At 33.7% G+C, this 26,228-nt stretch overlaps 3 protein-coding genes and 1 pseudogene across 3 annotated transcripts; 1 reads left to right on the top strand and 3 right to left on the bottom strand.

Annotated features, from left to right (window-relative positions):
- Positions 1-164: 164 nt before the first annotated feature.
- Positions 165-1,595, top strand: LOC103839284. The gene is made up of 6 exons (XM_009115792.3): positions 165-432; positions 527-634; positions 722-852; positions 938-1,038; positions 1,135-1,194; positions 1,283-1,595. Exons 1-6 carry the CDS (start codon positions 243-245, stop codon positions 1,365-1,367), a joined length of 675 nt encoding a protein of 224 aa, XP_009114040.1. The 5' UTR covers positions 165-242; the 3' UTR covers positions 1,368-1,595.
- LOC103839283 lies at positions 1,501-2,272 on the bottom strand (annotated as a pseudogene).
- On the bottom strand, positions 2,153-9,557 carry LOC103839285 (GDSL esterase/lipase At5g03610). Its single transcript, XM_009115793.3, has 4 exons — positions 7,679-9,557; positions 7,370-7,573; positions 6,784-7,052; positions 2,153-4,068 (listed from the first exon to the last, which is right to left on the bottom strand). Exons 1-4 carry the CDS (start codon positions 7,896-7,898, stop codon positions 3,772-3,774), a joined length of 990 nt encoding a protein of 329 aa, XP_009114041.2. The 5' UTR covers positions 7,899-9,557; the 3' UTR covers positions 2,153-3,771.
- A 9,623-nt stretch (positions 9,558-19,180) lies between these two features.
- LOC103839286 (glucose-6-phosphate isomerase, cytosolic) lies at positions 19,181-24,160 on the bottom strand. Its single transcript, XM_009115794.3, has 23 exons — positions 23,903-24,160; positions 23,636-23,690; positions 23,476-23,552; positions 23,224-23,305; positions 23,108-23,155; positions 22,723-22,878; positions 22,536-22,632; positions 22,404-22,446; positions 22,036-22,103; positions 21,859-21,943; positions 21,680-21,728; positions 21,387-21,459; positions 21,247-21,307; positions 20,980-21,046; positions 20,789-20,845; positions 20,642-20,695; positions 20,404-20,532; positions 20,260-20,323; positions 20,090-20,163; positions 19,945-19,998; positions 19,802-19,870; positions 19,517-19,714; positions 19,181-19,435 (listed from the first exon to the last, which is right to left on the bottom strand). The coding sequence occupies exons 2-23, from the start codon at positions 23,687-23,689 to the stop codon at positions 19,412-19,414; spliced, it is 1,683 nt and encodes a 560-aa protein (XP_009114042.1). The 5' UTR covers position 23,690; positions 23,903-24,160; the 3' UTR covers positions 19,181-19,411.
- Between the last annotated feature and the right edge of the window lie 2,068 nt (positions 24,161-26,228).

Genomic DNA, 26,228 nt, shown 5'->3' with positions numbered 1-26,228 from the left:
TTCTTTTTTAGTTTTTTTTTTTTTAAAGTTCGGACGATTGCATAACCTGATCAAACTGAACCAGATCCGAAAGTTAGTAAAATTGGAATGAGACTCATGACCATAATAGTATCAAAAGATGTTTTGTAAAAAAAGACACCATTCAGTGTGTTTTGGCAAAACCGGTTTTAACCAAAATAAACCATTTCGTTTAAATATCACGTGGGGGCGGGTTAAGAAATCTTTGAAGATTGTTTTTAGCCATGACTGCTCTTCTTATCCCCATCCTCCGACCTTTCTTCACTTCAATCACTGAAACCCAAGCACCAATCTCTGCTCGAACCTCCGATCATCCACGCACTCTCTCACGTCGCGACGCCCTCTCTCTCTCCTCCGCCTCTGTCCTCCTCTTCTCTCTCTCTCCAACCGATCCCGCTTTTGCCTTCGGAATCTGTATACACACACACAATTGTGCCGAAGTTTTTTAAACATTCTTTGAATTTTGAAAAACAAAACACTAATCCATTGGTGGGTGGGTTTAACGCAGCAGGACCTAAGGAGTGGTTGAAAGATCAGAAGAAGAAGTCGTCCAGGTTCTTGTTAGCTCCCATTGATGCGTCTCGTGAAAGCCTCCGCTCTGTTTACCTTTCTCTCTGTACAATTTACTCTCTTCTCTCACTTTTGATATCTGCTTCCCTATAGTTTATTTAATTTAATTTATTTTATATTTGTAACGTTTAAGCAACTAGAGAGTCTGATTATACGGACAAAGATTTGGAGAGCCTCCAGAACCTGTTAAGGTCTTCTGCAAGAGATTGTGTTCCTAAAGAGAGAAGCTCTATTGTCGATTTTCAGTCTAAAACCGGAGTGGAGGTTTCTGTTTTGTTTTCTTTTCATTCTCTCAAGTGATGATGGAGGTTTGTTTTTTTTTTAAATGGAGATGAATGATTTTTTTCAGGTTTGCACATTCAAGCTTGTTCTGAAGAATGCTGCTTCATTACTAGATGATAAGGACCCTGTCATACTAAAAGCAGAGAATATACTAAATGATCTTGCTAGGTAAATTTTCAATTTATATTAGCAAGAATTTTTTTTTTTTTGAATATCTTGTTGCTTAATGATTTGGCCTGTTGATTCCGCTCTTTTATGCCACAGGTCCTTTGGTTCTCTCATCGTTCTGACGAATGGGATTGATATGAACCTTCCTTCTGATAGGTTAGTCTTTTCTCAGTAACCCTTTCTAAACATGTTAATTATTTTCTTTCATGTCACTAAAACAGCACACTGCTCAACTTGTTTTCAGAAAAAAGATTGCAGATGCAGTTATGGAGGCAATCTCTTATCTTGACAAGTTTGAGAAGAGTGTCAAGGACTGCCTTGAGATCTGAGATTAAGTGTGTCTGTTCTTCTCTTCTTTACGGCTGTTTAGGGGTACCATCGTTTTGTTACAATTTGTGGAAAGGGAGAGACGACAGACATCTCGGTTTATATGTAAAATAATCATATGCTTGATGCTGAGCATGACAAAATAGGACTTTTGAGTTTATGGTTTAAGATACAGTGATTTTGTTTATGTCAACGGGTTTATACATTCAAGTCGAAAACAATATCTCATACACAGTTTCTGTTGTATCCGTTCTACAAAAGCGTTGCAGTGCCACATGGTTCTCTATGGAGTTATCAGGACGCGGTTAGCCAGAAGCCTGGACCAAATACAAGCAGCAGCACGGTGCTCGGTTGATCCATGCTGCCAGTGGCAGGCAAAGAAGTTTGCTGAAGAAATTCAGCGGATCGGGCAGTAGACCGAAATTGGCATCTGGATCACCAATCTGTGAAAGCTTGACACTAGAAAACCATAAAGATGATAAAGAGCTGATCAGGCCAGTCATTGTAAAAGTGGAAAACAGAGTTTGGGAGTGTAGCTGATGGTTTGTTCATGCAATCCGGTAAGAGAAGTGTGTTGGATACCACACACTTCTCAGCTTCGACCTTCATTACTTGCATTGCCTCCGTGTGAGAAAGGTAATAGAGACTGCCTTCAACAACCCATACAGTGTTGATCTCTGGCATAAAACCGGATTTCTTGAGCTTGTCTTGTCGAACCAATCCTTGTCTCTGATATCAGTTGCTACTCCTACTAGTGACTTCGCCATTATCCTAAGCTCATTTCTTGAGTCTATTGCAGCTTGGACTAGGCTTGTTTGGCTTGCAAAACATCGGGAAAATCAACTTGGAATACGTCACTTTTCTTCAACAAGTTTAGTCTGTATGATCTCGCATCCACTCCTAAAATTTATTTACACCCTTCTATGTTATCTTAAATTTTATAGATCATAACATGTGTGTTTAGACTTTAGACATTATTGTTCTTGTGTGACTTTTTCTTTTCTATATCAGAGATTGTTTTCTTCTTGTACTCCTGAGACGAATAATGATTTGTCTGGTATATAATGAAGGAATGTTGCAAATTGGTGGATAAAGAAAAAAGAACCACACATAAAACACAAAGGCATACGTTCTCGTATGCTTGCTTAACCATTTGCATTTTATTTTCTGCTAAAAAAAGAGCAAACGAGTGGCTCCACACTCAAGTTGCCTCAATTACGAGACTACTGCATTCATGTAATGATTTTGACCAACTAAATTCAGAACTCGACTGTCCACTAGTTTTTAGTTCCTTTTTAACTTGTTTTTAGGGGTGTAAGTAGAGCTGGGAATTTTAATTAATGCCCGCGGGCCCCGCCCCATTTGACCCGCTGCGAGGCGGGTGCGGGTCGAAGAATTTGAAAATTTGCAATGGCGGGTGCGGGTGCGGGTCAAGATTATTTTAAGCGGGGCGGGTGCGGATCAGTCGAATTTGAGTCGCGGGTACTCGTTAACCCGCAAATTTAAGAAAAAAAGATTTTTTTTTTTTTAAAATGTTTTTTTTATAAAAAATATATTAAATCTCGTAAATATTTATATAATTTTAATTATTAATATATTATTTTAATATAATTTTTTAAAAATAATATTTTTTTAACTATATAATAATTATTTTTAATTAAAATAATTATTTTTAATATAATTAATATTACCCGCGGGTTAAGCGGGTTACCCGCGGGTTTTTGCGGGGCGGGTGCGGGTAGAAATTTTTTTGTTTGTGAGTTATGCGGGTCGATTTTTTGAATCGAAAAAATGATTCAACCCGCAGCGGGGCGGGGCGGGTCGGGGCGGGTTGACCCGCAAACCCAGGTGTAAGATGGATATAAATAAAACCATCAGCATTTATGGACAACTAAGTCTAATAGTACGATTAATTTGTCCAAGGTTTGATGTTGTTTGCTATTGTCATTCTCATTTCTGGAGAACGTCATGTAATATGTTCAGTTTATCAATAGAAAAAATCTGCAAAACTAAATTATGACTCTTATCATTCACACGGTTATGATAATAAATTTAAATGTAAAATACCTATTGAACTGAACCCAGTGATTTGTTTTTTTTGGAAAATGATTGTTACCAAAACTTTATTGTCAATGTGCAATGCCAATTTGCATTCAATCTGATGGTGCGTAGGATCTCGCTCAATGTTCTACTGAAACCTGTGAGAGATCGTGACGACAACTTGAGGTCCATTAGGTCGATATGTAGTAAATCTATTCTACATTCTAAGTGATGTACACACACACACAAAAAAAAAACATTTTAGTACCATATACTGTACTAGTTAATTAATTCATAATTTTGATCTCTTTTGTTTTTATATTTAAAAGGTATGGTTTTTATTTTTAATTAGTTGTGTAACTTTCATTAATATCCTTTGTTATTGATGACAGTCAAGAAGGCATTGTTGTATTCTATGATGGTAAAAGCCGAATGATTGGTCTCATTATTGAGCTTGGCCACTACTTCGTGCAACAAGTCGTTGTGGTGTCCTACCAGAAAGTTTACAGCGTCTTTGATAAATGGGGAGCCCTTTGCAAAGTGGGGTATGTACCCTAGCGGTTGCAATGATGGTACTGCTATCTTCTTGATTCCCAAGGAGTGGATTCGCCTCAAATTCACCTCGATTTGATTCACAACTTGCTTGATGAATGGTAGGATTGCCTGGGAAACGCAATAGAGTTAAAATTTGCTTAAGGACGAAAACAATTTTTCACTTTAATGCACATACTAGACCAATACAAAATTAATATGCCGACTGCATATCTAGTTTTCTTTTTCAAAAGACTCAGTTATACAAAAACAAATTATACAATAGAACCTCCATAAATTAATACTCGATAAATTAATAATTTTTATGAATTAATAAATTTTGCCGGTCCCAACTTGAACCGGTTCAAAATTTGACACAAATCGATTAAATAATAATATAATAATTTAAAAAAAAATCATATAAATATATGGTCCCATTAAAATTATAAATTAATAATTTATTATGTATACATATTTTATATAAGTAAGAATATATTATTATATGGTTTGTTTTATATTCACAACAGAATTATTTTTATATTTTCTTAACACTTGATATATTTTTGATGAGGTTTAGTGATATTATATCTAAAACCACATTTAAGTTCTATGCAATTTATATTATATACAGCAAATAATATAATAAAATTAATATAAATGTCAAATTTCAAAAAATAATAATTAATATCTATACACTAAAATCAAATATTTTTCTTATTTTAGAATAAATATATCTTAAAATAAGGAAATCTAAATAAGGAAATTTTTGTAAATTAATATCTCTATAAATTAATAAAATTTCAAAGTCCCAACATTATTAATTTATAGAGATTCTACTGTATAACTAAAATTGAACTAGACATTTTATGTCTAATTTAGCATATGATCTCCTAATAATACTGACATTCTTAAGCATGTTTTAATTTTACTCCATAACAAAATTAAATTATATAGGTAAGAATCCTGCACTTTATTTTTTCATAACATTTTATGTGAATTTCTAATATAATTTAGCATATTTCTAACAATACTAAAACCTCATATCGTAAACTGACATTCATTCAATAAACTAAACACCTATTTAATACAACTATTTAAGAAGTTAAATGTTATAATAATCTAATGTGTGATAGTGAATTTTGTTTGTAATGATCTAATGTATAAATAATGATCTATTTATATTTAACGAGAATCCTATGAATAATTAACAAACAGTAAAATTGCCCTTCAATCGCACGAATTGGCAAGATTATTTCAAATAATGTTTCTATGTATCTATACTATTATTTAAAAGTTAATTTGTTTATTTGTCATCTTCTCCATAATTTTAGGATAGTTCATTAGTTTAGTTATTAATTATAAATTAAAATTTTATCTTCTCCACAATTTTAGTATAAGTCTTTATTTTAATTAATATTATAATATAAAACTAAAATTTTATACATATTTCATTACTTTAATTAAAATTATTATTTAAATTTTTATCTTCTCCATAATTTTAGGATAAGTCATTATTTTAATTAGTATCATTATATAAAATTTTAATTATATTTACTTATTTATCATGATATTTAAAATAATTAATAAATATTAACGTAATTTATGATATATATAATGTTATTTTTCAAATAAATTTTAGTATATATATATACTTATTATTATATTTAGGATATTTACTTAATAAATAGATATTAATAATATCTATAGATAATATCATAATTACGTTTATCTTAGATTTAGTCTAAATTTTTAATGACTAATATTATAGTCAATTTCTCTGATACTTTTTGAAAATATTGATATAAATACAGATTTTTACAATATTAAAGTTAAAATTAGAGGTAAAACATCACTTAAAAATATATCAAAAAATATAAATTGTACTTATGTAAAATATTTTATATAATTAATATTAAAAAATATATTCATAACCAAAAATAAATTAAATTTTATTTTTTTATCAAAAAACATCAAAATCAAAAATTAATTTATGCAATAATGAATTCATCCGTAAAATCACAAATTTTATTTAAATAATATATTTTAAACCAAAATAGTAAATATTACATAAACGACAAAATAAAAATTAACTAAAGTATTAAAAGTATATGTAAGCATGAAAAATTAGGACTAAAACATTAAACAACATTAACAATCTGAAAAATAATAAACATAATATAAATATAATCTAAGAGAATACAGAGATAATGTTTTGTAATACATTAAAAAAATTCAACAAATTATAAACATAATATAAAAGATTACAGAGATAATGTTTTATAACTTATTATTTTTGTGTTTGTGTGACTGCTTTTAAAACCTAAGGACACTATTACTTTATTGATGTTTTATTGGTTGTGTTTGTTTATAATACTTTCAGTCCTACTGGATTTATTTTCAGTCCAACAAATACAATAAGTGTTTCATTTCAAACATAAATTTCCTAATTTGATTATTACTATAGAATTTTTTTTATCTAAAATCAACATCCCATAAATAAAAACTATGAAAAAACATAATATAGTATACTGACTATCAATATGAATATTAATTTTTTTTAATTTCTAATATTAATTTAAAATTTGTATCTAATTTAATAATTTAGTTTTATAAAAAATAAACATTAGAATTAAAAATTGGTAGGTATTTTATATATTAATCTGCACAAGGTGTGGACTATCAACTAGTTTTAATAAGATAAATAGAGTAATATCTATTTTAATATACTATTTATTAATCTATTTAGCTAACCTTTTGTTCAAGAAAAATAAACTATTAAACGTCAGTGTTTTCTTCAAGATAAACTATTATCTTCAAAAAAAAAAAAAAACGTCAGTGTTTTCTTACGATAAGGGGACGCGTGGAAAGGAAATAAAGGTAGTCGTTGCCAGCAACACTAACGAGAGCGACGGACGAAGAAAGGTCGGATGGAGAGTAGACATTGCCGAGGAGTTGCTCAAAAAGATTGATCTGACCGGTCATGTTAGGATAATTAACCTGAGTGTCGAACACTCCTGTTCCTCCGTACGCAAAACTCATTCCGTATTGTAATCGTGTCTTATCCACGTCATCTTTCTTGGAGTAGGTCACTGGTAACTTTATCCTTAGCAATTTGGCTGTATGGAGGAAACATGTGTTTCAATACAACCAAGGAATATTGATGAAATTGTGTTCAGTCAAACAATTCGACATATATATTTAACTCATTAAAAATATAAATATGCATGGGAAGATGGTAAAGAGGCTGTAATAGAAATTTGTTATCTCTGAAACCTCAAAAAGACATTTAGTTTGAAACAGAGGAAGTAGGTGTGTTTCCTTTCACAAGTTTTTTATGCGACGCTGAAGTGAATTTCCTCACAAACTAGATAATGAAGATAAATCTTTAGCTTTAGGCTCCAAAAGGAAAAAAGCTTAAATAATAGAGAGGTACCTAGAAAATCTGTGGAGATATGGCCGTCGGAGAATCTGCCAGAGGGTTTACCCGGATAAGTGATACCGTAAGGGAATGCCCATGCCCCCTTATCAGTAGTCTTTGTGTTTCCAGTATCAGCATAAGAATCTCCAAACACAAACAATTTATTTCGACCGGAAAAACGAAGATTCTGATTTGAACTCTCAACTACATCGATATCTCCTGCCAAAGTGATATATAAGAAACTGTAGTTTTATATTAAAACTACTATTTCATATGGATTCTAAAGATTCAGTGGCAATATTGACAACTTAATATAAATTTTACCAAATAGGAGAGAAAAGAAAACGAACAGTAACAGCGAGGCAAAGAGTTTCATTAAGGATTTCATCTTAATGTTTAGAGAGACAATGTGGATGAGATGGGATGAAGGAGTGAAACTTAGATGATTGAGATTGAAGTGGACTCTTTTTTTATTTATAAACCTATAACCCCGACAATATTTGAAAATAATAAATTTTAAAGAGTATATATATATATATATCATATATATAATTTTAACTCATTATTTATAAAATCCTACTTTATAATATTATATATCCTATCCAAATATGTATCCCTAGGTTCTCTATTATCTATGTGTAAGTTGTATTAGTTAAAAGCACAAAAACTGAAAAAGTTGTTACTTTTCAAAAAGTATCCTTTAATATATAAGCTCAAAACTGTTCACATAATATGCAAAAAAATAAAAAATACGTTGAAATATGAATAACAAATAATATTTTGAAATAAAAATAATTATGAAACAGAAAGAGTACTAAAATGAAGGGGAGCTAGTTAAATGACCATTGTTTGATCCAAATTAATGACTTAGATTGGTATCGCAAAAATGTACAAATTTATTGATGATATAAAATTTAATTTTTATATCATGTTACTAAAAATATTATTGTAAGTTAAAGATATAAGAATTCATTAAAGGTTATTTAGATTAAATATAAAATTAAAATAATAAATAATAAATATTATGCACTTGATCACATATAATTATTTAGACATCAATAAACAAATACAGTTATATATATATATATATATATATATCAACTAATATTATCTGTTTAATATTACAGTATTTCAATATCATTAATCTATAGCTACGTTTATAGGTTTTATTTGTATATTTGATTACAAAACATTAATAATTAATATATAAACACATTATTCTTTTTACCAAGATAAAATGAATTAAATCTACATCACATCTATGAATATTTAACTCATAAAATATTTATATAATTATAACTCCATGACTAACAAAACGTCAAAACCTAGAAATACAAGGCCTACCATCATCCCTACACGCAAAATTTAAAGCATTTATTTGGGCACTGAAGTATATTAAAAAAATTCGACAATTTAGTATTACGTTTGTAATAGATTGTTTTCAGTTTGTAAAATTGGTTTTGGAACCAAAAATGGTTTGTTTATGCAACATACTTTGAAGATATTCATCGCATGAAGAAAAGATTTTCTACTTTCCATCTCACACATATACCTCGGAACACAATAACAGATAATCTTGCACTGGTGCACGAAGTCAGTCATCCTATTTGGTCCATATGAACGTATAGTCACCCGATGGTTATTAGAGTATTAATTAAGTCTCTTTATGATGAAAAAAAAAGAATAGTAATGAGATATACCATTTCTTGTAAGAGAGTCTCGGGGGAAGATTTGATTTCAGACAGCGTGAAACTAGTTTTTTAATTCTAACTCGTGAATCTCCATACAAAGCTACATGATAGCACCCAATAGGCCAAATGGCCAATACAAGACCACCATATTTACTATAAATTTAGCGAATTTAATACATGCTATACCATAATGATTCAACTTTAGCAATTGGAGAAAAATAATATGTCAAAAAGAAAAACCAAATGAAAAATATCTAATACATGTGTCTCATTAATGGAAAATACAGCCCTACCCAAATTTAGATGCCCAGCATAAACTTATTCTCTTACTCAGTTTCTGTTTGTTTTATGCAGGCAGAGAGTGGTTCCCCTTTAAACCGTTTTAATTTTTTATTAAATTCTTGATATAAGTTGGTTAAGTTTCAAGATTATATCAAACGTTGATCTGTTTATCTGCATATACCATGTTTTGAAATTTGAAATAATACACATAATTACCCTCCTAGTGAAAAGTGAATGAGTGTGAGTAAGAAAATGACAATCTATGTAAAATATACAGAATAATGTAATTGAGTTTATAAATATTTGTTGGTTCTATCGATATCAATGGTTTAAATCACTTTAATATAGTGCAACATGTCATCAATATAACCGAACCAAAAATATTGAGAGAATCACTGCATAACACAGTACACTGCCATCAGCTTAACAGTGACACAAACGATTAGTCCCATATAACTCTTTCCCGAAAATGTACCGAAACAGGTTCCGTGCGGACAAGCGTTATCTGAGAAAATTGCCTCCAGACATAGCAACCAATGGGATTTAATAAAACAGCCTTTCCTATCTGTAGTGGTTTACAAAATAAACTTTCGTTAAAAGAAATAAACCGTAGGATATTTCTCTTATAATTTATGACTAGGTGATGATCAGCACAAGACGGATTAAAGAAATTATGAGTTAAAAAAATAAAAATCATAGTAACAAATAATACATGTTATATGACACAATTTTGTAAATTTTGATATACAGATCAATTAAAAACAAACAGTTTGGAATTTCCGACGTACCTTGCTAGCATGATTAAACGAAAATAAAATAATTAAGAGTAATAGTCTTCTTAGTAAACTAATATGTTATAGTTTTTTCACAATTTTCTATTGTTTCGCTGAATCCCTAAAATAGAAGAAGGATAAATGTAATCTATTAGCAATAATAGTTGCCAAATTAAATGGACAGATGAAGACATACATGTAAAAATATGAGCCATTATTATGACACATAGACTTTTTTGGTTTCAAGTCGGAGATGAAATTCTTGGCACTCATTTTCTGTTATTGTTCTCGGTTGTGATACCGTAGCTAGAAGTTTAGTATGGTATTTATATATTCACAATTGTAAAGTTCTGAAGTCCCTTATTGTTTGATCCCTCTTTGAAAATTTTGGAAAGTATTAAATGTAGAGAAATAAAATATAGGCAATAACATTAAAATTTATATTTGACTATAAACTTAACCGGATTTGAGTTTTATATATTGACTAAATAAACATGAACATGATGGAATATATTATGGTTTTACCTTATAGTTAATATCATATAACTTTGCAAAGTAAGAAAGCCCTCTATTAAATAGTTTATCCAATTATCAGTGTACCAAAGAGAGAATTTTTTTTCATCTCCAAAGAGAGAAATTATATGAAACAATTTATAAAATTGTTTCGGTTACTATTAACCAAAATTTACGAATCTTTGATGTACTATATAACAAAACCACTAAAAATATGTTTGTTTCAAACATCAAATAAGACAATGTTCACATACTATAATAGATTGGTGACAATGTTCATAATCAAGAAAATAAGATATGTGACAATGTTCACATACTACAATATATACTATCTGATAATAAATATATTATTGTTTTTTAAAACAAATGTCAAGCACTGCAGTAATATAATGTTACCACTTTCCTTCTCACCGCAAGAAAGATACATAAAATGAAAGATATACTATAATCCTTATCTTGTATTGTTTGGTAATGGCTTTACATGTAATTAGTCTAGACAAGAAATGATTATTTAATAAAGGATGTGCGGTGGATTTTAGCGATGACACCTAAATAATGGCAAACTTGTTAATCACACATAAGAGCAAGGTTTAATGTTAATAATATTCTTCAAATAATAAGAAGGGGATACACATAATATTTAATAGATTTTTTTTCATGTTTTCTAATTACATGTCTGTCATTAGTGGGTCAACGTGACCCAATTATTCAACAATGGTTTAATATCCCCTAATTGTAGCAAAAAGAAAATAATATATGCGTGTCACAAATGGAAAATGTTGTTGTACCTAACATTTGGATGGCCAGCATATCTTTCTGTTATCCACAACTCAATTATTTTCTCATTTTGTCATTGTTCTATTCCGACTGAAAATGGATTTCCCCCTTTAAACATTTTTTTCTTCAATTTATGTTGGAACCAGTTTAAGAAGACAATTTACTGGCTAAACATTGAATTTGAGAGATAGTAATGTCTATTTGGGAATTTAGGAAAAAAAACTCTTATTAACCTTGGCTAAAATGTACAAAATGCACATTCGAAGGTAAATCAAAACAATTTATGGTAAAGAAGGTGACGCTCTGAAACGACGGCAAAAAATTTTACTTACTTTTTTTGAGTCTTTTTTAAGTATCACGATTCTAGATTCTCCGGCCATGGAACCGTCTTCTGATGCAGCGTAGATCATTCTTTCCTTTTTGGTTTTGGTGTTTTTTCCTTTATCGTTATTGATGTAAGATAAACGTTAACTTTTTCTTTTATTTTAAGAGACTAAGAATAAGACTTATGGATATAATGTTAGGCCATAATCCATGAGGACTTAGGACTTTTCCTATGAGGCTATGACTATATATAATGATCTCTAGGCTTTGCAAAGAGACACATTATTATTGAATTTATCAAACGAAGCTTTGCTTTCAATTCTTATTTACAGCTAGACCATTGGTGATCTCACGGATTCAAACTCGTGGGTTCTTTTAGGCATTTTTGACTAAAAATTTGAAGCTACATTATCTGTTACGCTATAGTTGGTATCAGAGACAACCATTTAGATTTCTCAATGTAAACCCTTCGATCATGGCACCATGAAAAGTCACAGATGATCAACTTGAAGAAATATGTCTCATGCTCGAGGAGTTTACAACTGGTCTACAAGCAGCTTTATAAACTTAGTTACAGCCTTACAAACGGTGTTACACAAGCAACACAACCAACATGTAGCTTAGGGAGACAGCCCTCAAAATCAACTTCAATTACGGGAGGCTCAATTCAACGCATTGGATGATGAAGTTTTGGTCGAAATGTGTTTGTTGAGCACAATTTTGATCAACGTCGACGACGTGGTGGTCATTGCAATGAGCGCCGCAATGCTCAAGGTGATGAACATGACCAATGAGCAAACCAGCCAAATCGTTGGGAGTCCAGCTTTCGTTCCGACATTCCAAAATTCCATGGTACCCTAAACTCATATTTTATTATTGGATAAACATAGTCAAAGAAATTCTTAAATTTAGATAAGTCTCAGATGATGTACGGGTTTCGCTTGTTACAACTCGTTACAAGGGCCGTGCAATGGCTTGGTGGCAACATCCCAATGAATGTCGACGTCAAGACAACAAACCTCGCATTAACACGTGGGAGCAGTTGACTAAACATATGCACAATGGTTTCTTACCATTCAACTATGAATGAACCTTGTACAACAAGTTACAAACTTAAGACAAGGAACTCACAATTGATGAATATGCTACGAAATTCTTCTATATGACAACAAGGATGACATTGGGTGAAACCGAAAAACAACTTATCTCTCGCTTCACTGGAGGACTACGTGTGCAACTACAAGTCGCCTTCGCATAATTCAACCCGGATTCTGTGTTGGAGGCTCACCAACATATCATCTATGTGGAGATCCAACTCCGATCTTCTTGGAACTCAACCCTGCGTAAACGCTTTCAAATTTCAAGTGATACTTCGGAAAACCTTACCTCAGAATGAACTACACAACGTACTAATCCTACAAAACCGAGACAGAACACATACACCATCGCCATTTCTTGGCCAGCTCATACCAATGGCAATGCCCTTTGTTGAATCTCTTATGGAGAACGAGATCAGTTACAAACGACATGCCCCAAGCAAATAAAATGTGGTCTTGTCATCCAGGAAACCGATGATGAGGAACCACAATACAATGATTATGACGAAGAACATGATGAGACACCATACGTATTACATGGAGATACATGTCTAAATTTGGTCCTTCGTCACAACTGTCTCCTCCTGAGAGCATCGTAAGAGTCATGGCTGCGTAGTAACCTATTCAGGTCTACTTGCACTATCAACGGAAAAGTATGAAAACCAATTATTGACTATGGAAGATGTGCTAATTTTTTGTGGCCACAGAAACCGTACCTGAATCGAAGCTCAGCCAGACAAGCACAATTGCCACAACTGCCTCAATAGAGCTACCTGCGACCAAGGTTCATTCAAAGAAGTACATCTCAACCACCAGAAGAAATTTTGACATGAAACAAATTTTCACAGAAGGCCAACTCAACCATTCATCACAGAGACTTGGAATTACAAGCAACTCTTCACGGAGGAAGATGTTATGGATTTTAAAAACTAGAGGTTTCCCAACCCGTCCAGTTGCGAGTACCAGCTATTAGAGGTGGATTTCAGTCCAACCATGAAGCGGCCTTCTCCAGAATTAATCATGGGCTTTAATATTAATGTTTTAGCTTTCCATAAAGCCCAAAATCAGAAGAATTGGTCAAGTGAAAACGAAGATGCAATCAATTTCCCAAAACCAGCCAAACCGATATTGTTTATGGAAAGTCTCCAACCAATTCAATTTGGTTCGACCCATAGTTATCTATGGAAGCCAGAATATCATATCAACCATCCAGAAGAAATCCAAGACTTCCTTAGCTGCACCTGCAGCTAGGGGATCAGGCCGATCCTCATTTACACCAACCTTCCATATTTGGTATCATGTACACTCAATGCCTTAAATGAGTTTCTTCAAGTTATCTCTCAAGATGAACGGCCATATTATCCATCAAGGCGCTTCAGGATCATATCAGGGAGACTACTAAACCGTGGAATCATTCATAAGTTGTCCAGATACAAATCATCCAAGTTTTCCCTTTTGAAGGCTCAAATCGAGCTAACAGCTAGTTTTCAAGGAGCCATCAAAGCTTTCTCATCTAAGTCTTTTATTTTTATTTTTATTTCTTTTCTTATGTCATTTTATGACTGTTAGAGAGTCCCAGTAGTTGAGCCTATAAAGCTCAAGTTGTTTCTTCATTGTAAATTACCTTGATCATTGAAAGTAATAGAAAAGATTTTTTCTTTTAACAAAGTTGTATATTCTTTGTTGTTATTTTTCTAGTTCTTTGTGTGTGATTCACTAAGTCCTAAAGAAACCACGTTCAGAGATCCTTGTGTGATTCAAGACCATCTGTTCGTCCATTGATTGAGAGAGTCAATCCATATACATCTATCCATTCCATCCATCGATCCAGCGTGGAAGAGATACATATCAAGCAAGCCGTATTCCATCTTCATTCATGTATCCATCCACTGATCCTTGTTGAGAGCGACACACGTCCAGCAACAAAGATCCCATCATCCATCTCTCTACCTCCTGGTTTTCATCTTTAGATTCACTTGCATAACATTTCATCACCATTCGCCCATGTAGTTCTGATTTTTATTTAATCATATTTTCATTTGTGTTCATCATTTATCATATAGTTGTTCTTCAGTTCACTATATAAAATCCATAAAAATCATAAAAATATTTCCATTTGTTTCAGGTATCAATCGGCCAATCCAGCCTCCATCGCGTCCGCCTAACCGCTCCCCCGTCCGTCCGACCATTCTGTCCAGGCCGATCCAAACCAAACCTCAGTCAAGCCATCAGTACAGTCTGAATTTCAGCTTGCAACATAATGTCATCTCAAACAAACGAAGCACAAAAATTGGGTTTGGAAATCAAACCCCATCCATCACCAGATACACTCATGTGGCTCAACAACGGTACCAAAATCAAAGTATCCAAGAAAGTGTCTTTTATCATTCTCCATTGGCCACTATAAGGATTCAACAACGTGTGATGTCATTCCTATGGACGCATGTCACATATTACTCGGACGGCCGTAACAGTTTGACTGTGATGTAGTCCAACGCAGAAAAGCAAATACATATAGCTTCGTGTTCGGAGATCGTACGATCACTTGCTGCCTTCTATGGAGCAACCGGAACCAAACATTCGCACTGCTCAGGATTCTCATGCAGTTTCTGCATCAAAAACACGCTTGACCATTCCTAAAGCAGAACTCGCAGAACACGTTAGTAACAGTGATGTACTTTGGGTCCCCGTCGCCTCACCAGCATTGACCACGTGTCCTTCCGCAGCTCCATGCATTCTCAGATTTGTTACATAAATTCAGTGATGTGTTCCCTGGTGAACTATCCGGTGACCCACCAACTCTACGAGACATACAACATCATATCGATCAAGTGCCTAATGCAGTTCTTCCTAATAGCCCGCACTATCGTATGAGTCTGCAAGAACACAATGAGCTAAGATGCCAAGTGGAACAGCTACTCGCCAAGGGACACGTGAGAGAAAGTTTAAGCCCAGCAGCCGTCTCAGCGCTACTCATTCTAAAAAATAACGGGATATGGCATATGTGTGTTGATAGCCGTGCATAAATAAAAAAACCATACGCTATTGATTCCCCATACCGCGACTGGATGACTTTCTTGATCAGATCGGACGTGCCATATTATTCACCAAACTCGACCTCAAGAGTGGTTATCATCAAATTTGAATCTGTCTGAGAGATGAATGGAAGACAACGTTCAAGACTGGGGAAGAACTTTTTGAATTGATAGTGATGTTGTTTGGTTTATCTAATGCTCCTAGCATCTTCATGCGAGTTATGAACCAAGCTCTTCAGCCATTCACTGGAAATTTTTTCGTCGTCTATATTGACGACATCTTAATCTTCAGCAACGATCTCAAGAGTCACTTGGACCATTTACAGAACGTTCTCAAGATCCTCTGCCGCAAGAAACTTTATGCAGCACGTCATAAGTGTATATTTGACGCCAATCGTGATCTTTTCTTAGGCTATATTGTCTCTAGTCAAGGTCGTTAAGTCATCCCAGGAAAAGTTGAGGCAATCAAATTGTGGCCAACACCTCATATAATCAGTGAGGTTTGTAACTTTTATGGTCTTGCCTCATTTTATCACAGGTTCGTTCATCACTTCAGGGGCAAGGAGGAGTGCGTAGGAATGACGATCAAATATCACAGCACCACTCACGGACTGTATGAAAAGGTGTGTCTTTCTCTTGGACACCCGAAGCAAACACTGCATTTGATGAACTCAAGAAACGATTAATCTCAGCTCAAATATTGGCTCTTCCCAATTTTACTCAAGTATTCGAGTTACATTGTGATGCTTGTAAGCTTGGTATTGAAGCTGTTCTCAGTCAATATTGCCGTCAGTGGCATTTTACAGTGAAAAGATTGCAGGTTCTCGTGCTCGTGATAGTACTTATGATGTGGAGTTCTATGCCATAATCCAAGCTATAAGACATTGCAGTAATTATCTCTTTCATCAGGAGTTTATACTTTACATCGATCACGATGCTTTAAAACACTTGGGAAGACAAGACAAGATTTCCTCACGTCATGCTTCATGGATTGCTTTTCTTCAGCAGTTTACATTCGTGATCAAGCATTAATCGATGTGGATCGCCATCACCACAATATACAGTTCAAGGTCGGAGATCTTGTGTGGGTAGTCCTTACTCAAGAGAATTTTGCACCGAGTGACTACAACAAATTGAAGTAACGTAATGTTGGTCCTTTAAAGTTCTTGAGAAGATAAATGCTAATGTGTATTGACTTCTTTTACCTTCAACATGTCGTTACTCGGATGTATTCAATGTAAAGCATCTAATTCCTTATGTGACGCAAGATGACACTAAAGATACGAGGCCGGATCTTTCTCTATCCCGGGTTACCTAATGCAACGTAGATCATTCTTTTCTTTTCATTTTTGCTGTTGTTTTCCTTTATCGTTATTGCTTTAATATAAACATTAGTTTTCCTTTTATTTTAAGAGATTAGGAATAATACTTATGGATAGAATGTTAGGTCATAATCACTAAGGACTTAGGACTTTTCTTATGATTATATATAGTGATCTTTAGGCTTTGTAAAGAAACACATTATTATTATTGAATTTATAAAACGAAGCTTTGCTTTCAACTCTTGTTTACGGATAGATTATTGGTGATCTCAACGGATTCAAGCTCGTAAGTTCTTTTGGGCATTCTTAGAATAAAAAAAAATTGAAGCTACATTATTGGTTACTCTGTCATCTTCTTCGGCTTCCCAACAATCTCCATGGAACAAGATCCATGTATCATCTTTCAGCAAACCATGCTTTGCCTCTACTTGTGAGACTGTGAATGGTGTATCTCAGGCCACAATTCCAATTGATATCGTCAACGATTCGTTACCCTTATGGAACAACTATATTATAGGGTAATTCATCAGAGACCCTCTTCATATCGGTAAAGTTAAGTTACAGTAAACTGTCTGCCCTGGACAAGCCTTCAAAGATTGATGCTCAGTACTTCAACCCAAAATTGTGCTCTTTAAAATTGATAATGCTTAGAACCAGTAGAGACTTCTCAAGAGCTATTACTGGCACATATATGACGTGCCATTGGTTGTTCAGGAGTGGAACCCGAGATCATCATCTAACACATTTGATCTTACCGCTCTACTAATATGGATTAATCTCCATAATGTTCTTGATAAACTTGTAACGCCCCGACCGTTTATGGCTAATGGCCTTCCATGCCGGCTCACTTGGCTCGTGAGTCCCATTGTGTGCGACAATGACTCTGCAATCACCATATGTCATATGCTTTGGCCTTACTCGCACGATATCGCGAATCACTTCCCTACAGCTCACCATCATTCTACTACTCCAGTTCAAACATGCTTAATTCTAGAGTTCTAAACGGATGTATGCCCGAAAAGGTAAGCGCATTTTGGTGAATAGGTAACCATATCAATTATTTTAAATCTTTCCATATATTACAACTCGGAATGTTACAAAACTCTTCTCAAAAAAGGATTTATGTTCTTGGGAGATCTGGTTGGTATATTGAAATATCTGCATCAAAATACAGAGAGGTGTATCCGCTTGGATGTAGCTCACGTTTTTTGGTGTATCCGCTTGGATGTAGCTTGCATCAAGTTGTTATAGATTTTACATTTAATTGTGGACTTAGGTCCATGAGCCCGTATAATATAAAGCTTTAGGATATGCAATAATATATATATATATCACCTCTAACAATAAAAAAAAATTTCCCGTTGACATAGTTTAGTTAGTAAACCACGTTAAATCATTGTGTCTTTGTTACGTGGTTTTATCTATTTGTTTATACATATGTTCTTTCTTACATCTGTAACAACACAAACCTTCGAGAATGTAGATTAAGGGGACATATGTTACATACTAATTCAGTAATTGGTAAAACCTGTTAAAATGTGAATTTAAAGACTTGTGGCAAATTTTACAAATTTGAGATCACACCCTCTATGAGTGGAGTTATCAAGACCGTAAATAACTGACGAATTCGTAGGGTACTCAACTCTAATTCCGGTCACATTCACGCTTTATGCATTCATAACCCTTAAAACCAGCGCACTCATCCATCGCATCGAAGTATTGGTGAAAGTACCGAAATATTCATCCACGGGCTATAACCCGTCTGTCAACCATACGCAAGAGCATCCCGTAATTGTTCAAGTAGTGCTCTACTTTTGACTGTGGTACGAGATTCTGATGTGTTGTGTGAGATCTTTTGCAAACTACATATCAAAAGATCATAAACCTCAGTGTGGTTTCAATGTTTTAGCTACGTACAACTGTACAAGCTGGTGTGATATTATTGTTCATTCATTACGCAACGTTAAACATTATTTAAGGTCAAGAAGGTTTACATTCTACTGGTGTTTGGATTCTCAAATGTCATTATTTGCATATACTGCAATATAAAAAAAAGGCTCTCCGATATAATGCTCCGAATTCTGATTTTAGGGAGTTTGGAGTTTATGTTGTTATATCAGGATAATAACAAAAGAGTAGCAATCAAAAGTATATTTATTAGGACAACAGAAGAAAGAGAAAAAAAAAACTGGGACGTTGCACGTTTGATTGAAAGGAGAAAAACTTGTTCGTCTGATGCAACTTCACATCTTCGGCTCGGGACTTGTCTGATAAAGTATTTGAAATATATTTCATTAATCATACGGTGAAGAAAAACCAATAAAGACAACTGAGAATGCAATATTTACCTCGAGATATCGTTTCAAAAGTGTTGTGGTACTGTAATTGAATCCCTCGGGAGCAGCTCCCTGAGTACGTGACGAATGAAGCTGTTTCCTCACCTGAGTAGCCAGAACTTTTCCTAGCTCAACTCCCCACTGGTCAAACGAATTGATACCCCACACAAAGCCTTGAACCGCCACTCTGTGTTCATAGATCGCCAACAACTGAAAATATAACATAAAACAAAAATATCGGCTTTTATAACTCCCTAATGAACCTCTTATCTCAAAAACCTTAAGAGAGGGGCAGACCTGGCCAACATTGTAAGCACTCAGTTCCGGAAGTAGAAGGCTAAGAGAAGGTCGGTTGCCGGAGAATGTCTGTGGAAAGAGATACCACAACGTTCATATACTTAGAAATTCGTAGCTCTTTTTAACAGAGACACTATTTTTACCTTGTGAGGAATGAGATTCTCTGAAACATTCTCTTTCTGCAGCTGTTCAGGTGTCTACAAAAAAAAAAGATTTAGTGTGATTCAGAACGGAGTCTTAGTCATGTAACAGTCTCTTTATACCCCATAACCAAATGTGATGTCTTACTTTTCCATATGCAAGAGCATCAGGCTGAGCAAAAAAGTTGGACATAAGCTCGTCATGGTTACTGACAACCTCTCCTGTGAATCCAATTCAGGAATTAGTCTTATGTTTCAAAAAAGAATGCATAATAAAAGAGCTTAAATCAAAGTTTGGAGTAACAAGAAATGCCTTACCCTCCAAGTACACAGGTTGCTGACTCTTCACAGTGCCAATGAAATCACAAGGGATTACGCGTCCCTAAATCATCATTAACAAAAAAGATTTAGTGCAATATGTTATAGCTGGTAGTGCGGTAAAATTCAAAAACTATATGTAACCTGGTGAATGAGTTGGTAAAAGCTGTGTTGGCCATTTGTTCCAGGTTCACCAAAATCAATCTCACCAGTCTCGAACGGGAGAGGTAGACCATCAATTGAAACTCCCTTTCCATTACTCTCCATACTAACCTAAGAAAATCAAACAATGTGTCCCCAGTTAAACTATATTTATATTATTATTATCTCAAAGCAAGTATAAAGCAGTAAAGATTATGAAAGAGAAACTCAGTTCACATGCCTGTTGAATATGCGGAGCAAATTTCTCAAGGGCTTGGGAGTAAGGTAAGATGGCCTGAGAAAACAAAAGGATGTTGATGAAGATAAAACATCTTACTTAATATGAGAAGAAAATTTTACTTGCTGTTATACAGGAGTCAGTTCTTACCCTGGCAGGATATCCAAGAAATGATACATTCCATACACTCAATAACCCTAAAAGCACCTGAAATCGTCAAAAGTCACCAATCAACCTCTCACTATGCGTTGACTACACTAATAACTTCATGAATCTCTAGTGTTGATGTACATAGCAAAATGACAAGAAAACTGTATAATCACACAACTAATGCAACTCACGGGTATATTCTTCTCAAACGGTGTGGACTGGAAATGCTGATCAATGCTTGAAGCTCCCTTTAAAAACCTGCAGTCCAATTTAAAAAAGGATGAATATCAACTGGATCTACTAAGAAGGTTTCTTCTTGATTTAGAGACAGTGACAACTTTTGAAAATAAAACGGGAATGCAATAAAAAAAAGAAGAAATCATTCAGACGAAAATAAAATAGAAAGAATATGCCTAAGACATTTTATGAGATGGCTGATAAAGTAGAAGGTACCGTACTTCTCAACCACAGAGAAGCCATACTGTAGAGACAATGGTAAGACTCCAACAGCACTGCAAACTGCAAAAGAATTTCAGTTACAAACTAAGCAAGTGGATATGGATGAGAAATTAATACAACCATATAAACAAGCACTTACCACTGTACCTTCCACCAACCCAGTCCCAAAATGCAAATGCATTGTTCGGATCAATGCCGAACTTCTCCACTAACTGTAAATCAAAACATCCAGAGTTTTAAACATTTTCTTCTGTACTGTCTGAATACATGTAGAAAATAAATCATGATCCCCAAGAACATGGAGACTACCATTGTACATCAGACCCGGTAGAAATTTCAGTTTGTAAAAAGGTTATACATTCGGTTTATTGTACGAAAACGAACAATGAAGAAAAGAGTCACAAACAAACAAATTTAATCACAAATTCATACCGCAAGATTAGTGCTGACAGCAACCATGTGTTTTGCAACAGCCGGAGCCCTGTTAAGTTAACCACATGTTAAATGACTGGTGTTCATTCATCATAACACAACAAGGCGACAGTCACGCAACAATCAAATGAATACAATCATGAAATTTGGACGGTAAGCAAAGAGAGATAGATACTAACCCAAGAGCAGTTGTAATCCAATTCCTCAATGTCCTAGCGTTCAGCATTGTTTCAGCCGTAGTAAACGTTTTTGAGACCACCACAACTGGAATTAACAGTAGCATCAGTATTAGTTAGAGTAAGAATCCATAAAATAAAACTACCAAGGTGGATGTATTGATAGGTTTGAGCATGAACCTAGGGTAGTTTCTGGATTTAGTCCATTGATATTTCTAGCAACATCAACAGGATCAATATTTGCAAGGCTGCAAAAAAAAGTACAAATTAAATCCAGGCATAAATATAGATTGCCCACAACACAAGAAAATATAATAAATTATTGAATCTGAAATGCTGACTAGAAGCTAACAAGTTCAACACAGCCTCATCTATCTATAATACTATGTTAACCAAAATTTAGATGAACGTGGTAACAAGCATATCAATTAAATCCAGGTTTTAAGTGTTAAGTTTTGTCACTTTGATTGATTACAAAAAGCATATCAATTTATAAGTCAAACTACCAAAGCTTTACAGAAAGAAACAGAGAGGTATATGATGCTTACAAACGCAGTTGACGTCCTTTGGCACACTCTGCAGCTTCAGGATCTGATAGAGAACATGCATATAAGAGAATTCAAAACCAGCTAGAAAGACAGACAAGCAAGAGCCCAGGTACTAAGACGACATGCAGTCACCTGTTTGAAGAGCCGTGTGCACAAAAAGTGGACCTAAGAAGCTACCACCAATACCAATTGCAATGACATCTTTCAGCGGTTTGCCAGTGGCTCCAACCTACCAATAAGTTCAGAGAACTTTTAACACATGGAGACACAAAAACAATAAAGTCAAAGGTTTCAAAAAATTGAAATCTACTAAACTTACCCATGAACCAGAGCGAATTTTCTCAGAAAAATCCTTGATCTTGTCTAAAACATTCCACACTTCAGGAACCACATTCTTCCCATCGGCCTTAATAACTGCATCCTTTGGAGCACGGAGTGCAACATGAAGCACTGACCTGTTCTCCGTACTGTTAATCTGAGAAAGCCATTACAAAAGTTACACAAACACTAGAGAATGATACAACGGAGATAAGAAGGGGAAAATGGTCTCGGTCACTGTAATCAATGTTTCATATACTCTCTCTGACAAGTCTAGCATATAGACATGTCTTAATTTATATTGTCTAATAATACAAGGAACAGTTCCATAAGATCAAAACAAAGTGAGATTAACAGCTCTTTAAATTACAGGATAGGATACTTACATGCTCCCCATTGAACATGCGGCTGATCTTCTCTGACAAATGTGCAGCCTGCATATAAAAACAAATGATTAGAAATCTCGAAGTGAAATATACTAATAAACACCTCTCATCCTCACCTTAGCCAAGTTCAGAAGCTTGTCCATTGTCTCCACAGTTGCACGCTGTCGAGAATAATCCAACAGCAGCCCCTCAAATTCCCTAATTAAAAAGCATACCAAGAAAGCAATGGGAAACAAGTTTTTTTTTTTCAAAATGCACATTCTCTTATACACCACAAGAAATATAATAATCTTAAAATAATTAAAGAACAAGAGAGAAAAAATGTGAGACATTTGAAATTGAATAAATAGAAGGAAAAGAGACAATACAACATCATGGACTCGCATCTGTGTGCATCACTCATCAAATCACGCAAATGAGTCTTGTTAATATCTTCAACATGCCCCTGCCCAAAATTAAAAAACTCAAATTTTCCAAACCTTACAGTCACTATTTACAGAGAAAAAGTTAATCTTGAAGACTACTAACCTTCAAATCCTTCCAGGCCTGGGTCTCAGAAATCAGAGCTGTTGGTGACGCCATACTAGTAATCCATCAACAAATTGAGATTCAGTTACATGCACAGTTATAAACCAGTTCCAATCGAAAAATGAAGAAAGTGACGGAAACAGCTTTTGATTGGATACTTAGATAGTCAATAGATATTTATTTATTTTTAGCTCGAGAACCGTTACGATTCCGATGAATAGAAAGAAAAGAAACGATAGATCGAGGGAGGTACGAAAAATAAAGAACCTGAGGATCTTCCGAGATGAGATGAGATGAGGAGAAGAAGGTTCCGGAATTGTGAGAAGGAGACTACAGAAAAAGCGATAGGGCAGGTGAGGGCTAGAGAAGGAGACCTAAGATTATGCCACGTGTCTAAGAAGGTTCTTGCTCAGCACGATGGACGGAACCATTTTTAAAGTAGGATGATGGCGTTGGGGCTATTTTGGAAACAAAATTAGGATTTTTTATTAACTTTACTTTTGGAAAATGGAAACACTCAGATTCTTGCCACTCAGACCGTTTATTAAGATATTTTCTAATTTTATTTTCATATCAATATTTTAAAATAAATAAATAAATTAGCGTAGGAGATAGATTGCATCCATTCATAAAACCCATAAAATAAACGATTTGGTCTAGCAAGCCGGCCCGAATCATCGGCTTAAAAAAAGGCCTACGGCTAAACGCGCAGTCTTGGCTCCTGACCACTTTTGCTCGGCTCTCCGAAATAAGAACGTCGACTTGGCTACAAAGTTGATTATTCGGAATTTTTATGAGACTCGAATAAAGGTAAGCCTATTACCGCGATACGATATAGGATAATAAGAAAAGAGAACTTGTCTATGTAAGGAGAGGGGAGGATGACGAGAAGAATATCTAAACATTGAGACACATATTTGGTGGGTAGAACTAGAGTTTTACTTATTTTGTATCTAGTTGATTTATAATTTCCGGTCAGCGCTCCGAGCACCAGCTTACTTTATGTTTAATGTTTTTTATGGGATTGTAGCAAACCGTTCACCGAGCTAATAAACGCCTTTGGATTAACCCACTGAGGAATTCCATCTCTTTTACTCGTTACCGACCGAACTCGGTTCAGACAATTAATTAGAATAATATAAAAAAATGTTTATTTGTCTTATTATTAAAACATAAATCATAATTTATTCATGTGTAATTTTTATTTGCACTTTCTCTTAAAATGTTTATTAAATATATATTTTTATTAACTTAATAATATCTCAACCGTATTTGGCGACATGTATTTTATTCCCCCCAAATACTCTTGACATGCCTTTTAAACAAAACTCAAATTTTTACAGATTCGTTTCTCAAAAAGAAAAAGATTGAGTTTAGAGATTATGGAAGGACCAGCGATAAAAAAAATCATTTTAAAATTATAGATAAAATTCTGAACAAAATCTGAAAATAATCCGAACTTTTCTTTTTTTTTAAGTCCATTTAGTCTTCATTATATTATGAGCAATTCTATCAAATAATTTATTTTAAAAAATTTGTCACCAAAAGAGGTCACAAAATAAAAATGATAAAAAGTGTCATTAAAAAGGGAAATGATTCTTCTATCTCTTGATTTATAGATATATAAATAAATAATAAAAAGTAAAAAAAAGATTTTTAAAAGATTATAAAAAATGAATCTGAAAACATATAATTCGAAAAAGAATTTTTTTTTTTTGAAATTTGAAATTTTATAATCTTTTTGAAATTTTATTTTTCAAAAAAAAATTCAAATTTTATTTTTGAAATTCAAAAATACTTTTTGAAACTATTATTTTAGAAAAAATTATTTATTTATTTTGAAAAAAATTAAACTCATCCTAAAACTCTACATCTTAACTCTAAACCTTAGGTATTGATTAATTAACTTTATAAATATAAGTGTACATTCACTATTTAATGAAATCTATTTTTTGATTATTTTTCTCTTTGTAGATTCTTTTGGTTTGGTGAAAAGAAACTATTCCGATGAATTTCTCTTATATTATTTGTTAATAAGTCCGCCCATTGTTATAGAAATGAGCCCATTGTTATAGAAATGATGAATTACATAAGTGCTTTTTCAAGGGAAAACGACAAAAGTTTGGGCGACATGTGTCTTGACTCCTGCCTTCTCTTCTTTCTCTATGGAGACTGGAGTGCATTATAATCCTTCTAAGATCTTGCGCTTTGGAGACGTCCTATACGGCTAATGCGGATGTTTTTTTTTTAGTCAAACCGTTCACCGAGCTAATAAACACTTTTGGATTAACCCATTAACGAATTCCGTCTCCTTTACTCATTACCGACCAAATTCGGTTCAGACAATTAGTTAGAATAATATATGAAAATATTTATTTGTCTTATTATTAAAACATATATCATAATTTATTTCATGTGTAATTTTTATTCCCACTATTTCTTAAAATGTTTATTAAATATATATTTTTATTAACCTAATTAAGTAAGAAACCCGTGCGATGTCGCAAGGACACTCATTTTATAAAAATAAATATCCACATATTTTAATATATATGTTTAATACAAAGATAGTCATAACAACTAAATTTCATTT

The sequence above is a fragment of the Brassica rapa genome, chromosome A09 (assembly GCF_000309985.2).
Source record: "Brassica rapa cultivar Chiifu-401-42 chromosome A09, CAAS_Brap_v3.01, whole genome shotgun sequence".
NCBI classification, from domain to species: Eukaryota; Viridiplantae; Streptophyta; class Magnoliopsida; order Brassicales; family Brassicaceae; genus Brassica; species Brassica rapa.
Note: the sequence above shows the minus strand (reverse complement) of the source record. Positions and strands in the feature narration are given on the sequence as shown.

Excerpts from the sequence above, each read along its gene's own strand:
- LOC103839284 (XM_009115792.3), top strand. The coding sequence starts at position 243 with ATGACTGCTCTTCTTATCCCCATCCTCCGACCTTTCTTCACTTCAATC. Across the intron at positions 635-721 it reads CTCTGTTTACCTTTCTCTCT|CAACTAGAGAGTCTGATTAT; the intron begins GTACAATTTACT and ends GTAACGTTTAAG. Across the intron at positions 853-937 it reads AGTCTAAAACCGGAGTGGAG|GTTTGCACATTCAAGCTTGT; the intron begins GTTTCTGTTTTG and ends GATTTTTTTCAG.
- LOC103839286 (XM_009115794.3), bottom strand. The coding sequence starts at position 23,689 with ATGGCGTCACCAACAGCTCTGATTTCTGAGACCCAGGCCTGGAAGGAT. Across the intron at positions 20,846-20,979 it reads CGTTTGAGAAGAATATACCC|GTGCTTTTAGGGTTATTGAG; the intron begins GTGAGTTGCATT and ends TGACGATTTCAG. Across the intron at positions 19,999-20,089 it reads ATGCTCTTGCATATGGAAAA|ACACCTGAACAGCTGCAGAA; the intron begins GTAAGACATCAC and ends TTTTTTTTGTAG.
- LOC103839285 (XM_009115793.3), bottom strand. The coding sequence starts at position 7,898 with ATGATATATATATATATATACTCTTTAAAATTTATTATTTTCAAATAT. Across the intron at positions 7,574-7,678 it reads TTTCTTTTCTCTCCTATTTG|GAGATATCGATGTAGTTGAG; the intron begins GTAAAATTTATA and ends TCACTTTGGCAG. Across the intron at positions 7,053-7,369 it reads TATCTCCACAGATTTTCTAG|CCAAATTGCTAAGGATAAAG; the intron begins GTACCTCTCTAT and ends TCCTCCATACAG.